Source organism: Daphnia magna, linkage group LG8, assembly GCF_020631705.1.
Source record: "Daphnia magna isolate NIES linkage group LG8, ASM2063170v1.1, whole genome shotgun sequence".
Lineage (NCBI taxonomy): Eukaryota > Metazoa > Arthropoda > Branchiopoda > Diplostraca > Daphniidae > Daphnia > Daphnia magna.
In genome coordinates this window covers 9,737,360-9,758,051 of record NC_059189.1, presented here as the reverse complement: position 1 = coordinate 9,758,051, position 20,692 = coordinate 9,737,360, and the positions used below count along the sequence as shown (strand labels likewise).

General features: G+C 34.6%; 1 protein-coding gene and 4 long non-coding RNA genes across 8 annotated transcripts; 3 read left to right on the top strand and 2 right to left on the bottom strand.

Moving 5' to 3' along the window:
- Positions 1-1,321: 1,321 nt before the first annotated feature.
- On the top strand, positions 1,322-1,985 carry LOC123475482. Its single transcript, XR_006650589.1, has 3 exons — positions 1,322-1,481; positions 1,555-1,762; positions 1,843-1,985. It is a non-coding gene; the product is annotated as an uncharacterized LOC123475482 (long non-coding RNA).
- Positions 1,986-2,132: 147 nt separating this feature from the next.
- LOC123475467 (lysosomal acid glucosylceramidase-like) lies at positions 2,133-4,241 on the top strand. Of its 3 annotated transcripts, XM_045178162.1 has the most exons (9): positions 2,133-2,259; positions 2,370-2,563; positions 2,638-2,797; positions 2,874-2,956; positions 3,024-3,178; positions 3,247-3,391; positions 3,467-3,537; positions 3,623-3,906; positions 3,990-4,241. In XM_045178162.1, exons 3-9 carry the CDS (start codon positions 2,718-2,720, stop codon positions 4,093-4,095), a joined length of 924 nt encoding a protein of 307 aa, XP_045034097.1. In that variant the 5' UTR covers positions 2,133-2,259; positions 2,370-2,563; positions 2,638-2,717; the 3' UTR covers positions 4,096-4,241. The 3 variants fall into 3 exon arrangements, with proteins under 3 accessions (XP_045034097.1, XP_045034095.1, XP_045034096.1); XM_045178160.1 differs by having other exon boundaries at positions 3,247-3,537; XM_045178161.1 differs by having other exon boundaries at positions 2,861-2,956; positions 3,247-3,537.
- Positions 2,809-5,379, bottom strand: LOC116929135. The gene is made up of 3 exons (XR_004397628.2): positions 5,246-5,379; positions 3,235-5,190; positions 2,809-3,161 (listed from the first exon to the last, which is right to left on the bottom strand). It is a non-coding gene; the product is annotated as an uncharacterized LOC116929135 (long non-coding RNA).
- Positions 4,599-5,333, top strand: LOC116929136. Of its 2 annotated transcripts, none has more exons than XR_004397629.2 (4): positions 4,599-4,734; positions 4,800-4,874; positions 4,948-5,129; positions 5,197-5,333. It is a non-coding gene; the product is annotated as an uncharacterized LOC116929136 (long non-coding RNA). The 2 variants fall into 2 exon arrangements; XR_006650607.1 differs by having other exon boundaries at positions 4,602-4,734; positions 4,797-4,874.
- Positions 5,380-18,830: 13,451 nt separating the features above from the next.
- LOC116929130 lies at positions 18,831-20,663 on the bottom strand. Its single transcript, XR_004397626.2, has 5 exons — positions 19,973-20,663; positions 19,789-19,902; positions 19,571-19,721; positions 19,439-19,501; positions 18,831-19,373 (listed from the first exon to the last, which is right to left on the bottom strand). It is a non-coding gene; the product is annotated as an uncharacterized LOC116929130 (long non-coding RNA).
- Between the last annotated feature and the right edge of the window lie 29 nt (positions 20,664-20,692).

The window sequence follows — 20,692 nt, the reverse complement described above, 5'->3', positions numbered from 1 at the left end:
TAATGCTTCACAGTTTTCTTTTAAAAATTGAAGATAAGTACATTTTTATTTCAAAGTACAAAGTTATTAAATTACGTGAGCAGTGAAGTTGAGGAAGTGAACATTATTCCGATTGATGCACCGGACGGCGAAGAAACTCGAACCAAATAGCGACCACTTTTCTAATACCTCTGCAAACAAGACAATAAATTACACTTCAATTAGTTTTAATCGTGGGCTTACAGGCAGAAAAAACCGACAGACCTAGAACTTCAGCTTTGTCCTGAGATGGTTCAAAACGTTCAACTTGATTGGAAATCTTCAGTCCTATTTTTCCAGTCCTATTTCCTATTTCACCACCAATCGCACCTAAAGATATGAAAACATTGTCTGACAGCAAATAAAAACTGAAAGAAGTATCACGCAAATATTTTGTACTGTACATTCAAATGTGCTATGGTGTTCCGTACCTGAACACATTTCGAATCCCTAACAACTAGGCCACATCTGATGAACCATGAATTTTTACTGCAGACGATCCACTGTAACAGTGTAGCCATCTATTGATAATATATCTAGTTTTACTTGATTAATTAAGCCCGACATTTTAAGACCGACTTACTGTATAAAAATTCGGCTTAGAATTTTGACTTGGAATTCAATAAAACTTAACCTATTGCAACCAAAATGAGAAGCTTATTCCGAATAAAATATTAGTTTCCCAATCAATAATCGATTTTTGGATGAAACAGATCCAGAGTAGCAAACACTTGAAATCAGAAAAACCTCAAAACTTAGTTTTAAAATGGGCAGCACTGTTTTTTAACAGGTGGTTTTACGAGAAAACCGACAACTTAATCGAAATCAACGTTCAATTAGGATTATTCCGTGTGATTTCTGTCGAATTCTATGAGATGTCGTTTTTCGCAGATTTTGACAAAAGTGGGAAGGCTTTTTGGCCAATTTTCAACTTTTGCTTAAAATACGTCATTTCATTTCAGAATTGAATGATAATCACGGAAATCAAGTTTTTTTTTTAAATTGGCCGAAAGTTTTTGAATAAAACGTAAAAAACTAAGTCTAATGGGAACTCCGCGAACACGGGAGCCGTTGACTTTTAAGGGCAACTTTTTTGTACAAAAAGTCGGGTGATTTCCAATTTATTATAATCGATTGAATAATTATTATTCCATTCTGAATTTAGTTAGTTTTACGCTTGAACCATGCTTCAACCTGGGTTTCTTTTGATTGGGATAGAGATGCATTTCATCACATAAATCTCAAAAGAATAAACACCTACGTAGTTACGTTTCGAGCGCTAGATGGCCACGAGTGCAAAACAAAAAGAAAAAGACGGAATGGATAAAATGATTAAATTTTTTTTTACGTGGCGAACCGATTGCCATAGGAGTCGGCTGCTTATCATGGCGTGTATACACCGGCAAGCAAATGGCAAAGGCTAAGAGAGCGATTTGGGATACTCCATGCTGAATTACTGAGAGGTGAGAAAACAAAACCTTTATTTGCAGTTGAGTGTCCTGATAACTTGAATCTCTGAACGTAAACAAACTGCAGTCCTATCACGTCACTGTCAAATGCCGGACTTGTTTGACTTTGAAGATACGAAGCGAAGGCAAAACCTGGTCTCTAGGTGGTCGGCTAAATATACCGGCCAATTGTACTTAGTAGTTTTCTGTTCGTATTTCGAACCACAATGATGAAACTATTTGTTGACTACAGTTTAATCATAATTCCAGCAATTTTTGCAGTTTAACAATTTCTGGTAAGTTCAAAGAAGACAGTAACTCATTGATGATGATTGCAATCCTAAAAAGAAAATAATTTATGATTATTAATGAATAGATGCTTCTGCTGATGACTGCTTTCGGCGATACTATGGTGAAAGTAGTTTTGTATGTGTGTGTAATGCCACCTACTGTGACAGTGCACCAAGTGTCGATGGGCCTCTCCCAACCGGCCAAGCCATAGTCATTTCATCCACACAAAATGATTCAAGGTTTCAAACACACTACCTGCACTTTGACATCCCTTCAAATGAATCCACAGGTATTATTTATTATATTTGATTTTTCCCTTCCCAAGTTAAGCACAACTGACAAGTGCTCATTTCCTTGTGGTAACACTGGTATCAGTTTTTCAGATAACAGTGAACGCTTCGAAAACCTACCAAGCTATCATCGGATTTGGGGGAGCTTTTACAGATGCTGCTGGTATTAACATAGCAAAACTCTCATTTCCAGCTCAGGAACTTCTTCTTAGGTATACTAATATGAATTTATAATAGGTTGGGTACATGACTGTGCCTCTAACATTAATGCAATGTGGAAAGCAATTTGAACCTACAAGTGTTCTATGTGATTTTAAAACAGTATTGTTGAAACGATGTTGATAACTTTATGGATAACACAGCTCGTATTTTGGCACTCTCGGCATCGAGTATGGAATTGGGCGTGTCCCTATTGCTGGCAGTGATTTTTCCACGTACCCTTACTCCTACGATGACTTCCCAGGAGACACGACTCTTTCCAATTTTAGTTTGACTGAAGAAGACCTTGTCTTTAAGGTGTGAACACCAAATCTGCAACACACCTTTTTAATTATGTTTATTTTTTGGTAATTTTTTTCTCCTATGAATAGATCCCGTTCATCAACTGGGCTAAAACAATCAGTTCGAAACCAATTAAACTTTTTCAAGTCCATGGAGTGGTCCTGCCTGGATGAAGAGTAATAATGACTTCTCCGGCTTTGGTCATCTTTTACCGGAAAACTATCAACCATGGGCAGAATACTTCGTCAAGTGAGTCACACTATATTATAAAAACTCTTTATTGTATCATTAACCCATGAAACTAGTAATCAGATCATGTAAACAGGTTTTTTGAAGAATATCGGAAGCATGACATCAATTTTTGGGCACTCACTGCACAGAACGAGCCTAATAACGGACGAGTTCCAGGTATGCAGTAACCTTCCATTATTCGTAAATCAATATGTACACGAATCACACATGTTCAAAATTTCAGGATGTTCATGGAATTGTATGGGTTGGAGCCCCGAAGATCAAGCGTTGTTTGTAGGCCAAAACCTTGGCCCAACGTTGGCTAACAAAGGGTTTGGTGACGTTAACATCATGGTTGTGGATGACCAGCGGACGTTTATGCCTAGCTGGCCCGAAACGGTAGGAAAATGAATTGTAATCACTATATGATGGTCCATCACCATTTCGCTATTTACCGCATTTCGCAGGTACTAGCAGATCCTGAAGCCAATAAATACGTCTCCGGCTTCGGTGTCCATTGGTACGCAAACAATCTGGTGCCACCTTCCGTTTTGACCTCCACACATGAAGCCTTTCCTGACCGGTTTATACTTGCCACAGAAGCTTGTAATGGTAAGCTCACAGATTTCATATTTAAAAACGAAAATCTTATAAAATACAGCAATAAAACATTATTTTATTGTTCAGGACCCTATGAAGAACCAGTCATTATGGGTTCGTGGGAACGGCTGGAATCTTATGCACATGACATTATTGAGGTTGACTTCTCCTTTCTCTTTTGATATTCAATTTACTAACGGTTTGCTAACAGTAATACTTGGCTCCCATGGTTTATGACACTAGGACCTCAACCATTGGGTTGCCGGTTGGGTGGATTGGAATCTTGTTTTGGACGAAGGTGGTGGACCAAACTGGGCTGAGAACTACGTAGACGCACCAATTATTGTGAACAACACCGTAGACGAGTTCTATAAGCAGCCTATGTTTTACGCAATGGGACATTTTTCCAAGTACATCCCTGAAGATTCCATCAGGATTGAATTGGAAATAAGTGATAGTACTAGGAGCTTGTTTGGAACGGCCTTCCTACGTCCGGACGGCAAACGATCGATCGTTATTTTAAATCGGTTTGAAACAACAATATTTCGTTTTTTTTTCTTTCGAACAGGCCTTTTCTAAATACCTTTTCCTACCTAATATTTAATAATAGCTCGGATGAAGAAAGGATGATTTCGTTGGTAGACGCTGATCGAGTCGATGGAACGCTTACATTGATTTGCCCAGCCCGATCCATCCATACCATTGTATACGTCTGATTTCTATTGCACGTAGGGCAAGATACCACACTGAAATGGCCTCTGGGTCTTCTAACACATAAATATCCATCAAAATTTGAATACAAATCGTATTTTATTTAGATTTTTGAAAAAAATATATAAATAAATAAATAAATAAAAAGTCAGCTTATTTTGTCGGGCTTATTTTAAATCCCTATACATCTGATCACGATATAATAGGAAAGCACGATCGTCCTATCCCTTTTGCTGGGGGGCGGGTGTTTAGTAGGGGGTTCAAAGATTCCCCACCAGTTTCGCTAGTGAGTTGGGCTGATCGCCTATCAGGGAGATAGGCGATCAGCTTTATTCCGCTTCATGAAAAAGTTTTTTTTTCCATTGGATTTAGATCTTTATCTGTTTGCTATTCTAATAGCAATTCTGTGCAGGTAAATGGATCCTAGCTTAACTATCAAATACAAACAGAAAAACTGGGAAAGAAGAGAAAGCAAGAAAGAAAAATAACAAGTTAGGAAGGAAGAAGTGTGTAAGCCAAAAGTAAATGATCCCACCCTCACCCGGACAACTGACTGAAATGGAGAACTGCAGCTAATGTGACTATCGTCATGGAATACTACGTCAGTAGTGCAGTTCTGAGTTTGTCTTTATTTTGCCCGTAAGGTAACTTTTGTATTGAATTATATCATAAAATTTTCTTTCGTTTTTAACTGCATCTCATTTAGCAGAAAAAAAGATTGAAATAGAAGAGAAAACTACCGTAAAACGCGTTTTGAAAAAGCCGAGCAAGGAATAAGCGAACAGTATTTAAACAGATTATTGTGCAGTTGTGCACTCAAAGATAAATAGTAAAATTTAATTATATTTCCTCGACAGATTTTACCTGATAATTTGCTTGAAACGATCTTTGATTATCTACTGTTACGGACCTCAATGTAGAAAATACGTCGCGTTCTGGAAGTATCGCAGTGACCAGTGCGGGTGAAAATTGGCCACAACTCGTGTATAATAGGCTAACTTATCCCATTTGAAAGGTTTCGGGAAAAAAAGATCTGTAGGTAAGTCCTGTCAATATTTTCCCGCAGCGCATTCAAGAACGGGGCTTAACACCTTGCATTTCTATAGGAAAGACTAAGAAATAATTAAGATCAGATTTATGAGTAGCAAAACAAACCACGGAAAGTTCTGAGAGCTGAATCTTAGTCGAAACGTTCCATTTCATCGTGTAGCGAATTCTTGAAAATTTGGCACTTGAAATGTTGGCAATATCCTGACGTACAACGTGCCACAATAATTTTGCTCCTGGTAGCAAAATTAATGGGAGAAATCATTCCTCAAAGTCGTTAGCCTATGTTAAATCCACCTAAACAAGGCTAAGTAAGACTACAAATGGCGGCTTGCAGGGTTGCCGGACTACATGAATACTGCTTTTCGCAACGTGAAAATGGTCTATTAACGAAAACAGTTCTGTAAGCGCACCAACTTCATTTATGGTTTTTAACATGTAAATGAAAAACTATAATACCAATAGAAAAAAAAACCTGATTTCCGTGATTTTCATTCAATTCTGAATCTAAATCATGTATTTTAAGCCAAATTTGAAATTTGGCCAAAAATGAAAAAGTGGGAAGGGTATAGCCTTTCCACTTTTGTCAAAATCGGCCAAAAATGACATCTCTTGAAATTCTCCAAAAATCAGACGGCATAATCGAAATTGAACGCCGATTTCGATTTAGTCATTGGTTTTCTCTTTAGACTAGCCGTTTAAAAAATTAACGAAAACAGTTCTGTTAGCGCACCAACTTCATTTATGGTTTTTAAAATGTAAATAAAAAACCATAAGACCAATAGAAAAATAAACCTGATTTCCGTGATTTTCATTCAATTCTGAATCTAAATCATGTATTTTAAGCCAAATTTGAAATTTGGCCAAAAATGAAAAAAGTGGGAAGGGTATAGCCTTTCCACTTTTGTCAAAATCGGCCAAAAACGACATCTCTTGAAATTCTCGAAAAATCAGACGACATAATCGAAATTGAACGCTGATTTCAATTTAGTCATTGGTTTTCTCTTTAGACTAGCCGTTTAAAAAATTAACGAAAACAGTTCTGTTAGCGCACCAACTTCATTTATGGTTTTTAAAATGTAAATGAAAAACTATGAGACCAATAGAAAAATAAACCTATTTTCCGTGATTTTCATTCAATTCTGAATCTAAATCATGTATTTTAAGCCAATTTTGAAATTTGGCCAAAAATGAGAAAAAGTGGGAAGGGTTACCCTTTCCTTTGGCCAAAAATGACATCTCTCGAAATTCTCCAAAAACAAGACGGTATAATCGACATTGAACGCCGATTTCGATTTAGTCATTGGTTTTCTCTTTAGACTAGCCGTTTAAAAAATTAACGAAAACAGTTCTGTTAGCGCACCAACTTCCTTTATGGTTTTTAACATGTAACTGAAAAACTATAAGACCAATAGAAAAATAAACCTGATTTCCGTGATTTTCATTCAATTCTGAATCTAAATCATGTATTTTAAGCCAAATTTGAAATTTGGCCAAAAATGAAAAAGTGGGAAGGGTATAGCCTTTCCACTTTTGCCAAAATCGGCCAAAAATGACATCTCTTGAAATTCTCCAAAAATCAGACGACATAATCGAAATTGAACGCCGATTTCGATTTAGTCATTGGTTTTCTCTTTAGACTAGCCGTTTAAAAAATTAACGAAAACAGTTCTGTTAGCGCACCAACTTCATTTATGGTTTTTAAAATGTAAATGACAAACTATAAGAACAATAGAAAAATAAACCTGATTTCCGTGATTTTCATTCAATTCTGAATCTAAATCATGTATTTTAAGCCAAATTTGAAATTTGGCAAAAAATGAAAAAGTGGGAAGGGTATAGCCTTTCCACTTTTGTCAAAATCGGCAAAAATATTACATCTCTTGAAATTCTCCAAAAATCAGACGACATAATCGAAATTGAACGCTGATTTCAATTTAGTCATTGGTTTTCTCTTTAGACTAGCCGTTTAAAAAATTAACGAAAACAGTTCTGTTAGCGCACCAACTTCATTTATGGTTTTTAAAATGTAAATGAAAAACTATGAGACCAATAGAAAAATAAACCTATTTTCCGTGATTTTCATTCAATTCTGAATCTAAATCATGTATTTTAAGCCAAATTTGAAATTTGGCCAAAAATGAAAAAGTGGGAAGGGTATAGCCTTTCCACTTTTGTCAAAATCGGCCAAAAATGACATCTCTTGAAATTCTCCAAAAATCAGACGGCATAATCGAAATTGAACGCCGATTTCGATTTAGTCATTGGTTTTCTCTTTAGACTAGCCGTTTAAAAAATTAACGAAAACAGTTCTGTTAGCGCACCAACTTCATTTATGGTTTTTAAAATGTAAATAAAAAACCATAAGACCAATAGAAAAATAAACCTGATTTCCGTGATTTTCATTCAATTCTGAATCTAAATCATGTATTTTAAGCCAAATTTGAAATTTGGCCAAAAATGAAAAAGTGGGAAGGGTATAGCCTTTCCACTTTTGTCAAAATCGGCCAAAAACGACATCTCTTGAAATTCTCGAAAAATCAGACGACATAATCGAAATTGAACGCTGATTTCAATTTAGTCATTGGTTTTCTCTTTAGACTAGCCGTTTAAAAAATTAACGAAAACAGTTCTGTTAGCGCACCAACTTCATTTATGGTTTTTAAAATGTAAATGAAAAACTATGAGACCAATAGAAAAATAAACCTATTTTCCGTGATTTTCATTCAATTCTGAATCTAAATCATGTATTTTAAGCCAAATTTGAAATTTGGCCAAAAATGAAAAAGTGGGAAGGGTATAGCCTTTCCACTTTTGCCAAAATCGGCCAAAAATGACATCTCTTGAAATTCTCCAAAAATCAGACGGTATAATCGACATTGAACGCCGATTTCGATTTAGTCATTGGTTTTCTCTTTAGACTAGCCGTTTAAAAAATTAACGAAAACAGTTCTGTTAGCGCACCAACTTCCTTTATGGTTTTTAACATGTAACTGAAAAACTATAAGACCAATAGAAAAATAAACCTGATTTCCGTGATTTTCATTCAATTCTGAATCTAAATCATGTATTTTAAGCCAAATTTGAAATTTGGCCAAAAATGAAAAAGTGGGAAGGGTATAGCCTTTCCACTTTTGCCAAAATCGGCCAAAAATGACATCTCTTGAAATTCTCCAAAATCAGACGGCATAATCGAAATTGAACGCCGATTTCGATTTAGTCATTGGTTTTCTCTTTAGACTAGCCGTTTAAAAAATTAACGAAAACAGTTCTGTTAGCGCACCAACTTCATTTATGGTTTTTAAAATGTAAATAAAAAACTATAAGACCAATAGAAAAATAAACCTGATTTCCGTGATTTTCATTCAATTCTGAATCTAAATCATGTATTTTAAGCCAAATTTGAAATTTGGCCAAAAATGAAAAAGTGGGAAGGGTATAGCCTTTCCACTTTTGTCAAAATCGGCCAAAAATGACATCTCTTGAAATTCTCCAAAAATCAGACGACATAATCGAAATTGAACGCTGATTTCAATTTAGTCATTGGTTTTCTCTTTAGACTAGCCGTTTAAAAAATTAACGAAAACAGTTCTGTTAGCGCACCAACTTCATTTATGGTTTTTAAAATGTAAATGACAAACTATAAGAACAATAGAAAAATAAACCTGATTTCCGTAATTATATTCAATTCTGAATCTAAATCATGTATTTTAAGCCAAATTTGAAATTTGGCCAAAAATGAAAAAGTGGGAAGGGTATAGCCTTTCCACTTTTGTCAAAATCGGCAAAAATATTACATCTCTTGAAATTCTCCAAAAATCAGACGACATAATCGAAATTGAACGCTGATTTCAATTTAGTCATTGGTTTTCTCTTTAGACTAGCCGTTTAAAAAATTAACGAAAACAGTTCTGTTAGCGCACCAACTTCATTTATGGTTTTTAAAATGTAAATGAAAAACTATGAGACCAATAGAAAAATAAACCTGATTTCCGTGATTTTCATTCAATTCTGAATCTAAATCATGTATTTTAAGCCAAATTTGAAATTTGGCCAAAAATGAAAAAGTGGGAAGGGTATAGCCTTTCCACTTTTGCCAAAATCGGCCAAAAATGACATCTCTTGAAATTCTCCAAAAATCAGACGGTATAATCGACATTGAACGCCGATTTCGATTTAGTCATGGGTTTTCTCTTTAGACTAGCCGTTTAAAAAATTAACGAAAACAGTTCTGTTAGCGCACCAACTTCCTTTATGGTTTTTAACATGTAACTGAAAAACTATAACACCAAAAGAAAAATAAACCTGATTTCCGTGATTTTCATTCAATTTTGAATCTAAATCATGTATTTTAGGCCAAATTTGAAATTTGGCCAAAAATGAAAAAGTGGGAAGGGTATAGCCTTTCCACTTTTGTCAAAATCGGCCAAAAATGACATCTCTTGAAATTCTCCAAAAATCAGACGACATAATCGAAATTGAACGCTGATTTCAATTTAGTCATTGGTTTTCTCTTTAGACTAGCCGTTTAAAAAATTAACGAAAACAGTTTTGTTAGCGCACCAACTTCATTTATGGTTTTTAAAATGTAAATGAAAAACTATAAGACCAATAGAAAAATAAACCTGATTTCCGTGATTTTCATTCAATTCTGAATCTAAATCATGTATTTTAAGCCAAATTTGAAATTTGGCCAAAAATGAAAAAGTGGGAAGGGTATAGCCTTTCCACTTTTGCCAAAATCGGCCAAAAATGACATCTCTTGAAATTCTCCAAAAATCAGACGGTATAATCGACATTGAACGCCGATTTCGATTTAGTCATTGGTTTTTTCTTTAGACTAGCCGTTTAAAAAATTAACGAAAACAGTTCTGTTAGCGCACCAACTTCCTTTATGGTTTTTAACGTGTAAATGAAAAACAATAAGACCAATAGAAAAATAAACCTGATTTCCGTGATTTTCATTCAATTCTGAATCTAAATCATGTATTTTAAGCCAAATTTGAAATTTGGCCAAAAATGAAAAAGTGGGAAGGGTAGCCTTTCCACTTTTGCCAAAATCGGCCAAAAATGACATCTCTTGAAATTCTCCAAAAATCAGACGGTATAATCGACATTGAACGCCGATTTCGATTTAGTCATTGGTTTTCTCTTTAGACTAGCCGTTTAAAAAATTAACGAAAACAGTTCTGTTAGCGCACCAACTTCCTTTATGGTTTTTAACATGTAACTGAAAAACTATAACACCAATAGAAAAATAAACCTGATTTCCGTGATTTTCATTCAATTCTGAATCTAAATCATGTATTTTAGGCCAAATTTGAAATTTGGCCAAAAATGAAAAAGTGGGAAGGGTATAAGCCTTTCCACTTTTGTCAAAATCGGCCAAAAATGACATCTCTTGAAATTCTCCAAAAATCAGACGACATAATCGAAATTGAACGCTGATTTCAATTTAGTCATTGGTTTCTCTCTTTAGACTAGCCGTTTAAAAAATTAACGAAAACAGTTCTGTTAGCGCACCAACTTCATTTATGGTTTTTAAAATGTAAATGAAAAACTATAAGACCAATAGAAAAATAAACCTGATTTCCGTGATTTTCATTCAATTCTGAATCTAAATCAGTATTTTAAGCCAATTTTGAAATTTGGCCAAAAATGAAAAAGTGGGAAGGGTATAGCCTTTCCACTTTTGTCAGAATCGGCCAAAAATGACATCTCTTGAAATTCTCCAAAAATCAGACGGCATAATCGAAATTGAACGCCGATTTCGATTTAGTCATTGGTTTTCTCTTTAGACTAGCCGTTTAAAAAATTAACAAAAATAGTTCTGTTAGCGCACCAACTTCATTTATGGTTTTTAAAATGTAAATAAAAAACTATAAGACCAATAGAAAAATAAACCTGATTTCCGTGATTTTCATTCAATTCTGAATCTAAATCATGTATTTTAAAAGCCAATTTGAAATTTGGCCAAAAATGAAAAAGTGGGAAGGGTATAGCCTTTCCACTTTTGTCAAAATCGGCCAAAAATGACATCTCTTGAAATTCTCCAAAAATCAGACGACGTAATCGAAATTGAACACTGATTTCAATTTCGTCATTGGTTTTCTCTTTAGACTAGCCGTTTAAAAAATTAACGAAAACAGTTCTGTTAGCGCACCAACTTCATTTATGGTTTTTAAAATGTAAATGAAAAACTATAACACCAATAGAAAAATAAACCTGATTTCCGTGATTTTCATTCAATTCTGAATCTAAATCATGTATTTTAAGCCAAATTTGAAATTTGGCCAAAAATGAAAAAGTGGGAAGGGTATAGCCTTTCCACTTTTGTCAAAATCGGCCAAAAATGACATCTCTTGAAATTCTCCAAAAATCAGACGACGTAATCGAAATTGAACACTGATTTCAATTTCGTCATTGGTTTTCTCTTTAGACTAGCCGTTTAAAAAATTAACGAAAACAGTTCTGTTAGCGCACCAACTTCATTTATGGTTTTTAAAATGTAAATGAAAAACTATAACACCAATAGAAAAATAAACCTGATTTCCGTGATTTTCATTCAATTCTGAATCTAAATCATGTATTTTAAGCCAAATTTGAAATTTGGCCAAAAATGAAAAAGTGGGAAGGGTATAGCTTTTCCACTTTTGTCAAAATCGGCCAAAAACGACATCTCTTGAAATTCTCCAAAAATCAGACGACATAATCGAAATTGAACGCTGATTTCAATTTAGTCATTGGTTTTCTGTTTAGACTAGCCGTTTAAAAAATTAACGAAAACAGTTCTGTTAGCGCACCAACTTCATTTATGGTTTTTAAAATGTAAATGAAAAACTATGAGACCAATAGAAAAATAAACCTGATTTCCGTGATTTTCATTCAATTCTGAATCTAAATCATGTATTTTAAGCCAAATTTGAAATTTGGCCAAAAATGAAAAAGTGGGAAGGGTATAGCCTTTCCACTTTTGTCAAAATCGGCCAAAAATGACATCTCTTGAAATTCTCCAAAAATCAGACGACATAATCGAAATTGAACGCTGATTTCAATTTAGTCATTGGTTTTCTCTTTAGACTAGCCGTTTAAAAAATTAACGAAAACAGTTCTGTTAGCGCACCAACTTCATTTATGGTTTTTAAAATGTAAATGAAAATCTATGAGACTAAAAGAAAAATAAACCTGATTTCCGTGATTTTCATTCAATTCTTAATCTAAATCATGTATTTTAAGCCAAATTTGAAATTTGGCCAAAAATGAAAAAGTGGGAAGGGTATAGCCTTTCCACTTTTGCCAAAATCGGCCAAAAATGACATCTCTTGAAATTCTCCAAAAATCAGACGGTATAATCGACATTGAACGCCGATTTCGATTTAGTCATTGGTTTTCTCTTTAGACTAGCCGTTTAAAAAATTAACGAAAACAGTTATGTTAGCGCACCAACTTCCTTTATGGTTTTTAACATGTAACTGAAAAACTATAACACCAATAGAAAAATAAACCTGATTTCCGTGATTTTCATACAATTCTGAATCTAAATTATGTATTTTAAGCCAAATTTGAAATTTGGCCAAAAATGAAAAAATGGGAAGGATATAGCCTTTCCACTTTTGTCAAAATCGGCCAAAAATGACATCTCTTGAAATTCTCCAAAAATCAGACTACATAATCGAAATTGAACGCTGATTTCAATTTAGTCATTGGTTTTCTCTTTAGACTAGCCGTTTAAAAAATTAACGAAAACAGTTTTGTTAGCGCACCAACTTCATTTATGGTTTTTAAAATGTAAATGAAAAACTATAAGACCAATAGAAAAATAAACCAGATTTCCGTGATTTTCATTCAATTCTGAATCTAAATCATGTATTTTAAGCCAAATTTGAAATTTGGCCAAAAATGAAAAAGTGGGAAGGGTATAGCCTTTCCACTTTTGCCAAAATCGGCCAAAAATGACATCTCTTGAAATTCTCCAAAAATCAGACGGTATAATCGACATTGAAGGCCGATTTCGATTTAGTCATTGGTTTTTTCTTTAGACTAGCCGTTTAAAAAATTAACGAAAACAGTTCTGTTAGCGCACCAACTTCATTTATGGTTTTTAAAATGTAAATGAAAAACTATAACACCAATAGAAAAATAAACCTGATTTCCGTGATTTTCATTCAATTCTGAATCTAAATCATGTATTTTAAGCCAAATTTGAAATTTGGCCAAAAATGAAAAAAGTGGGAAGGGTTCAATCAAAATCGGCCAAAAACGACATCTCTTAAAATTCTCCAAAAATCAGACGACATAATCGAAATTGAACGCTGATTTCAATTTAGTCATTGGTTTTCTCTTTAGACTAGCCGTTTAAAAAATTAACGAAAACAGTTCTGTTAGCGCACCAACTTCATTTATGGTTTTTAAAATGTAAATGAAAAACTATGAGACCCATAGAAAAATAAACCTGATTTCCGTGATTTTCATTCAATTCTGAATCTAAATCATGTATTTTAAGCCAAATTTGAAATTTGGCCAAAAATGAAAAAGTGGGAAGGGTATAGCCTTTCCACTTTTGTCAAAATCGGCCAAAAACGACATCTCTTGAAATTCTCCAAAAATCAGACGACATAATCGAAATTGAACGCTGATTTCAATTTAGTCATTGGTTTTCTCTTTAGACTAGCCGTTTAAAAAATTAACGAAAACAGTTCTGTTAGCGCACCAACTTCATTTATCGTTTTTAAAATGTAAATGAAAAACTATGAGACCCATAGAAAAATAAACCTGATTTCCGTGATTTTCATTCAATTCTGAATCTAAATCATGTATTTTAAGCCAATTTTGAAATTTGGCCAAAAATGAAAAAGTGGGAAGGGTATAGCCTTTCCACTTTTGTCAAAATCGGCCAAAAATGACATCTCTTGAAATTCTCCAAAAATCAGACGACATAATCGAAATTGAACGCTGATTTCAATTTAGTCATTGGTTTTCTCTTTAGACTAGCCGTTTAAAAAATTAACGAAAACAGTTCTGTTAGCGCACCAACTTCATTTATGGTTTTTAAAATGTAAATGAAAAACTATGAGACCAATAGAAAAATAAACCTGATTTCCGTGATTTTCATTCAATTCTGAATCTAAATCATGTATTTTAAGCCAAATTTGAAATTTGGCCAAAAATGAAAAAGTGGGAAGGGTATAGCCTTTCCACTTTTGTCAGAATCGGCCAAAAATGACATCTCTTGAAATTCTCCAAAAATCAGACGGTATAATCGACATTGAAGGCCGATTTCGATTTAGTCATTGGTTTTTTCTTTAGACTAGCCGTTTAAAAAATTAACGAAAACAGTTCTGTTAGCGCACCAACTTCATTTATGGTTTTTAAAATGTAAATGAAAAACTATAACACCAATAGAAAAATAAACCTGATTTCCGTGATTTTCATTCAATTCTGAATCTAAATCATGTATTTTAAGCCAAATTTGAAATTTGGCCAAAAATGAAAAAGTGGGAAGGGTATAGCCTTTCCACTTTTGTCAAAATCGGCCAAAAACGACATCTCTTGAAATTCTCCAAAAATCAGACGACATAATCGAAATTGAACGCTGATTTCAATTTAGTCATTGGTTTTCTCTTTAGACTAGCCGTTTAAAAAATTAACGAAAACAGTTCTGTTAGCGCACCAACTTCATTTATGGTTTTTAACATGTAAATGAAAAACTATAACACCAATAGAAAAATAAACCTGATTTCCGTGATTTTCATTCAATTCTGAATCTAAATCATGTATTTTAAGCCATATTTGAAATTTGGCCAAAAATGAAAAAGTGGGAAGGGTATAGCCTTTCCACTTTTGTCAGAATCGGCCAAAAATGACATCTCTTGAAATTCTCCAAAAATCAGACGGTATAATCGACATTGAAGGCCGATTTCGATTTAGTCATTGGTTTTCTCTTTAGACTAGCCGTTTAAAAAATTAACGAAAACAGTTCTGTTAGCGCACCAACTTCCTTTATGGTTTTTAACATGTAACTGAAAAACTATAACACCAATAGAAAAATAAACCTGATTTCCGTGATTTTCATTCAATTCTGAATCTAAATCATGTATTTTAGGCCAAATTTGAAATTTGGCCAAAAATGAAAAAGTGGGAAGGGTATAGCCTTTCCACTTTTGTCAAAATCGGCCAAAAATGACATCTCTTGAAATTCTCCAAAAATCAGACGACATAATCGAAATTGAACGCTGATTTCAATTTAGTCATTGGTTTTCTCTTTAGACTAGCCGTTTAAAAAATTAACGAAAACAGTTCTGTTAGCGCACCAACTTCATTTATGGTTTTTAAAATGTAAATGAAAAACTATAAGACCAATAGAAAAATAAACCTGATTTCCGTGATTTTCATTCAATTCTGAATCTAAATCATGTATTTTAAGCCAAATTTGAAATTTGGCCAAAAATGAAAAAGTGGGAAGGGTATAGCCTTTCCACTTTTGTCAGAATCGGCCAAAAATGACATCTCTTGAAATTCTCCAAAAATCAGACGGCATAATCGAAATTGAACGCCGATTTCGATTTAGTCATTGGTTTTCTCTTTAGACTAGCCGTTTAAAAAATTAACAAAAATAGTTCTGTTAGCGCACCAACTTCATTTATGGTTTTTAAAATGTAAATAAAAAACTATAAGACCAATAGAAAAATAAACCTGATTTCCGTGATTTTCATTCAATTCTGAATCTAAATCATGTATTTTAAGCCAAATTTGAAATTTGGCCAAAAATGAAAAAGTGGGAAGGGTATAGCCTTTCCACTTTTGCCAAAATCGGCCAAAAATGACATCTCTTGAAATTCTCCAAAAATCAGACGGTATAATCGACATTGAACGCCGATTTCGATTTAGTCATTGGTTTTCTCTTTAGACTAGCCGTTTAAAAAATTAACGAAAACAGTTATGTTAGCGCACCAACTTCCTTTATGGTTTTTAACATGTAACTGAAAAACTATAACACCAATAGAAAAATAAACCTGATTTCCGTGATTTTCATTCAATTCTGAATCTAAATCATGTATTTTAAGCCAATTTGAAATTTGGCCAAAAATGAAAAAGTGGGAAGGGTATAGCCTTTCCACTTTTGCCAAAATCGGCCAAAAATGACATCTCTTGAAATTCTCCAAAAATCAGACGGTATAATCGACATTGAACGCCAATTTCGATTTAGTCATTGGTTTTCTCTTTAGACTAGCCGTTTAAAAAATTAACGAAAACAGTTATGTTAGCGCACCAACTTCCTTTATGGTTTTTAACATGTAACTGAAAAACTATAACACCAATAGAAAAATAAACCTGATTTCCGTGATTTTCATTCAATTCTGAATCTAAATCATGTATTTTAGGCCAAATTTGAAATTTGGCCAAAAATGAAAAAGTGGGAAGGGTATAGCCTTTCCACTTTTGTCAAAATCGGCCAAAAATGACATCTCTTGAAATTCTCCAAAAATCTGACGGTATAATCGAACTTGAACGCTGATGTCGATTTAGTCATTGGTTTTCTCTTTAGACTAGCCGTTTAAAAAATTAACGAAAACAGTTCTGTTAGCGCACCAACTTCATTTATGGTTTTTAAAATGTAAATGAAAAACTATAAGACCAATAGAAAAATAAACCTGATTTCCGTGATTTTCATTCAATTCTGAATCTAAATCATGTATTTTAAGCCAAATTTGAAATTTGGCCAAAAATGAAAAAGTGGGAAGGGTATAGCCTTTCCACTTTTGTCAGAATCGGCCAAAAATGACATCTCTTGAAATTCTCCAAAAATCAGACGGCATAATCGAAATTGAACGCCGATTTCGATTTAGTCATTGGTTTTCTCTTTAGACTAGCCGTTTAAAAAATTAACAAAAATAGTTCTGTTAGCGCACCAACTTCATTTATGGTTTTTAAAATGTAAATAAAAAACTATAAGACCAATAGAAAAATAAACCTGATTTCCGTGATTTTCATTCAATTCTGAATCTAAATCATGTATTTTAAGCCAAATTTGAAATTTGGCCAAAAATGAAAAAGTGGGAAGGGTATAGCCTTTCCACTTTTGCCAAAATCGGCCAAAAATGACATCTCTTGAAATTCTCCAAAAATCAGACGGTATAATCGACATTGAACGCCGATTTCGATTTAGTCATTGGTTTTCTCTTTAGACTAGCCGTTTAAAAAATTAACGAAAACAGTTATGTTAGCGCACCAACTTCCCTTTATGGTTTTTAACATGTAACTGAAAAACTATAACACCAATAGAAAAATAAACCTGATTTCCGTGATTTTCATTCAATTCTGAATCTAAATCATGTATTTTAAGCCAAATTTGAAATTTGGCCAAAAATGAAAAAGTGGGAAGGGTATAGCCTTTCCACTTTTGCCAAAATCGGCCAAAAATGACATCTCTTGAAATTCTCCAAAAATCAGACGGTATAATCGACATTGAACGCCGATTTCGATTTAGTCATTGGTTTTCTCTTTAGACTAGCCGTTTAAAAAATTAACGAAAACAGTTATGTTAGCGCACCAACTTCCTTTATGGTTTTTAACATGTAACTGAAAAACTATAACACCAATAGAAAAATAAACCTGATTTCCGTGATTTTCATTCAATTCTGAATCTAAATCATGTATTTTAGGCCAAATTTGAAATTTGGCCAAAAATGAAAAAGTGGGAAGGGTATAGCCTTTCCACTTTTGTCAAAATCGGCCAAAAATGACATCTCTTGAAATTCTCCAAAAATCTGACGGTATAATCGAACTTGAACGCTGATGTCGATTTAGTCATTGGTTTTCTCTTTAGACTAGCCGTTTAAAAAATTAACGAAAACAGTTCTGTTAGCGCACCAATTTCATTTATGGTTTTTAACCAGATCAGCGCACGCCTCATAGGACATGTATACGGAGTCTGTTTTGCCTTTTTTAGCAAACGGTTTCCGAGATATTATGGCGAATTGTCGACCATGCCGTACCCTATCGAAAACGTATAAAGGATACGTACGAGACCCTGAAATCGACTCGAGTTGGCTGAGTAAACTGCTCCACACTGCTTCGTCGTTCAGCCGATAAAAACGGGGACTCAACCGGGAGCTGCTGAGTTATTTCCTCTACAAATGGAGACCAATCTCAGCGGCACAGCATCTAAAAAAAAAAACGAACGAAAGATTAGTGCGGACACCCCTGAAATCGCCGCGCCATCAGCGCCATCTCTGGGGTAAAGTCTCAGAAAAGTGTCGGTCGATCCACCGGTCGTTGTAGAAGGGTAGGGGTGCCTGTATCAGGGGGTTGGGAAATGCGAGTTTTGATAGAATCCCTATCGGGAAATTTTCACAGCCACCTTTTATTTCTACTTTAACAGCCGACACATGTCTTCGCCTCGCCCGTCACCCAGTCTTCACTTCGCCCGTCGCCCCATCTTCGCTTCGCCGTCGCCCAGTCTTTGCTTTGCCCGTCGCCCAGTTTTTGCTTTGCCCGTCACCCCATCTTCGCTTTGCCCGTCACCCCATCTTCGCTTCGTCCGTCGTCTCGTCTTCGCCTCTTGGTCACCCCCTCTTCACTTCGTCCATTCATCGCCTCGTCTTTGTGGTATCGTTGTATTTTGTAAAGTGTAATTGTGTAGTGTTAATTAACCCGTTGGCTGCCACCCACTTTGATCCCCTTTTTTTTTTAAAGCTTGTTAGGGTCCGGCAGCGCTGTTCTGCCCAATGGTCTATATGCCATGGGTGGGACAGTTGCACAAGCCGTGTGGCTCAAAGTCGATCGTCGAGGCAATGTACCAGTAGGGACTTTCCCTTTTTCGATGCTTTGATGGTTGTCTGGAGTGTACATTCTCACAAAGGCTTCTGTCATCGTGTCAGCCCGGATTTGTCGCAGGACAAGTCCCCCTTGGACGCTATCCATTAGATAGCGATGTAGCTAGCGTAGATTTAGTGGCGTGGCAGCCAACGGGTTAGTTTTATTTATGTATGATTTGTATTGTGTTGTATTGTATTGTATTGCAAAATAGAACAACTTGTCGTGGATTTGTGGGTGGATGGAGGGACAATAAAATTTTTACATATATTTCAATTTTGAATTTATTTCCGTGAACATATGTAGGAACTTAGGATCGAACCCTTGACCATCGGAGCATGAGTCCAATACTTTCCCACAATCCCAATTTCAAATTGGAAGCTTATTCTTAAATGTAAATATATGAAATCTCGTAATCTGCCTGTAGGAAAGCAAAACAACATTAATTCAGATCTATGTTGTACATGTAAAAATAAACCTGAATACCAGCTGTATATTAGAAGTCATCAATTTCCAGAATCCTTTTTCCAGGATGATAAAATATCACTCCTGGTTTTCCAAAAGTAGGTTAAATTTCCTAAAACATTATTATAACCAAACTCAAACAAACTGACATACCATGAAGGTAATGAAGTAGTGTGAAAATTGCATATGGATAATAAGAGTGGAGAACAAAACCACAACAAAAACACAATTTCCAACGATAATGTTATCTCAGGGGTTGATTTATTTATGAAGCACACTGTAAGGCTGCTGATAGTGGGTGTACCTGGAGAATGAAAACACTGTGTGACAGAAAATTGAACTGAAAGAAATAACATCCAAACATATTGTACCATTAGGACGTCTGGTGACAGTACACCTTCAAACAACAATCGAGATCGAGTGTATCATGCAAATAACCGTAATATTTATCATAGACTCACATCAACGCCATCTAGTTTTTCCTCCTGAAACCCAAAAAAATAGATTTTACTTCGAAATCAATACAATTCTTGCTTTTAAGAGCTTGAACTTTACTGATCTCAAATAGTTGAATCCAATTCAAAACATAAAAACCTAGCATATCAAGTACTAGTTGCAAGACGAGGCGCTAAAACATTTGTAGCTTAAACTGTCGTTGCTCGTAGGGTCAGCCTGTACTATTGATAGCGAAAAACCACGGAATAATAGCTGCACCACCAAAACGTACGCAATAAAACTATTTGAAATTGTTAGAATAATACAGCTCATTTTTTATGTTATGCAAATTGTCACGAAAATTTTCCGGAGTTAGCCAGAAGTAGCCAATATCTCCGGAAATAGTTGGCCCATAACAAAACGAGTAGGATTTTCGTGATCCTTAGCAAATTTGGGGTTGTTATGACGTGTTTTAGGCCAAAAGTCGGTCGGTGCGATTTTTGACGATTTCGGGGTATTTTGAGTTGACACATGGAATCAACCCCAAATTTGACGAAGAACACGAAAATATGAGTTTTTTTTTCTGGCAGACAAACAAATAAGGAATTATTTGGCATTTTTAAACCGGAAGTAAAACCGGAAGTCGAAATTCCCGAAATCTAAAAAATTAGCTTTATTCTCCTTCAAATGGTTAACATGATTTTGATAGTTGTAAAAGTAAACTATTGTTAATAAAAGTTATGCGGTGTTTTCAAAGTTCTAAAAGTACAATATCAGTTCTGACACCCTAATAGACTTGAATCGAAAAATCAAACATTTAACACGATTAAACCTATGACT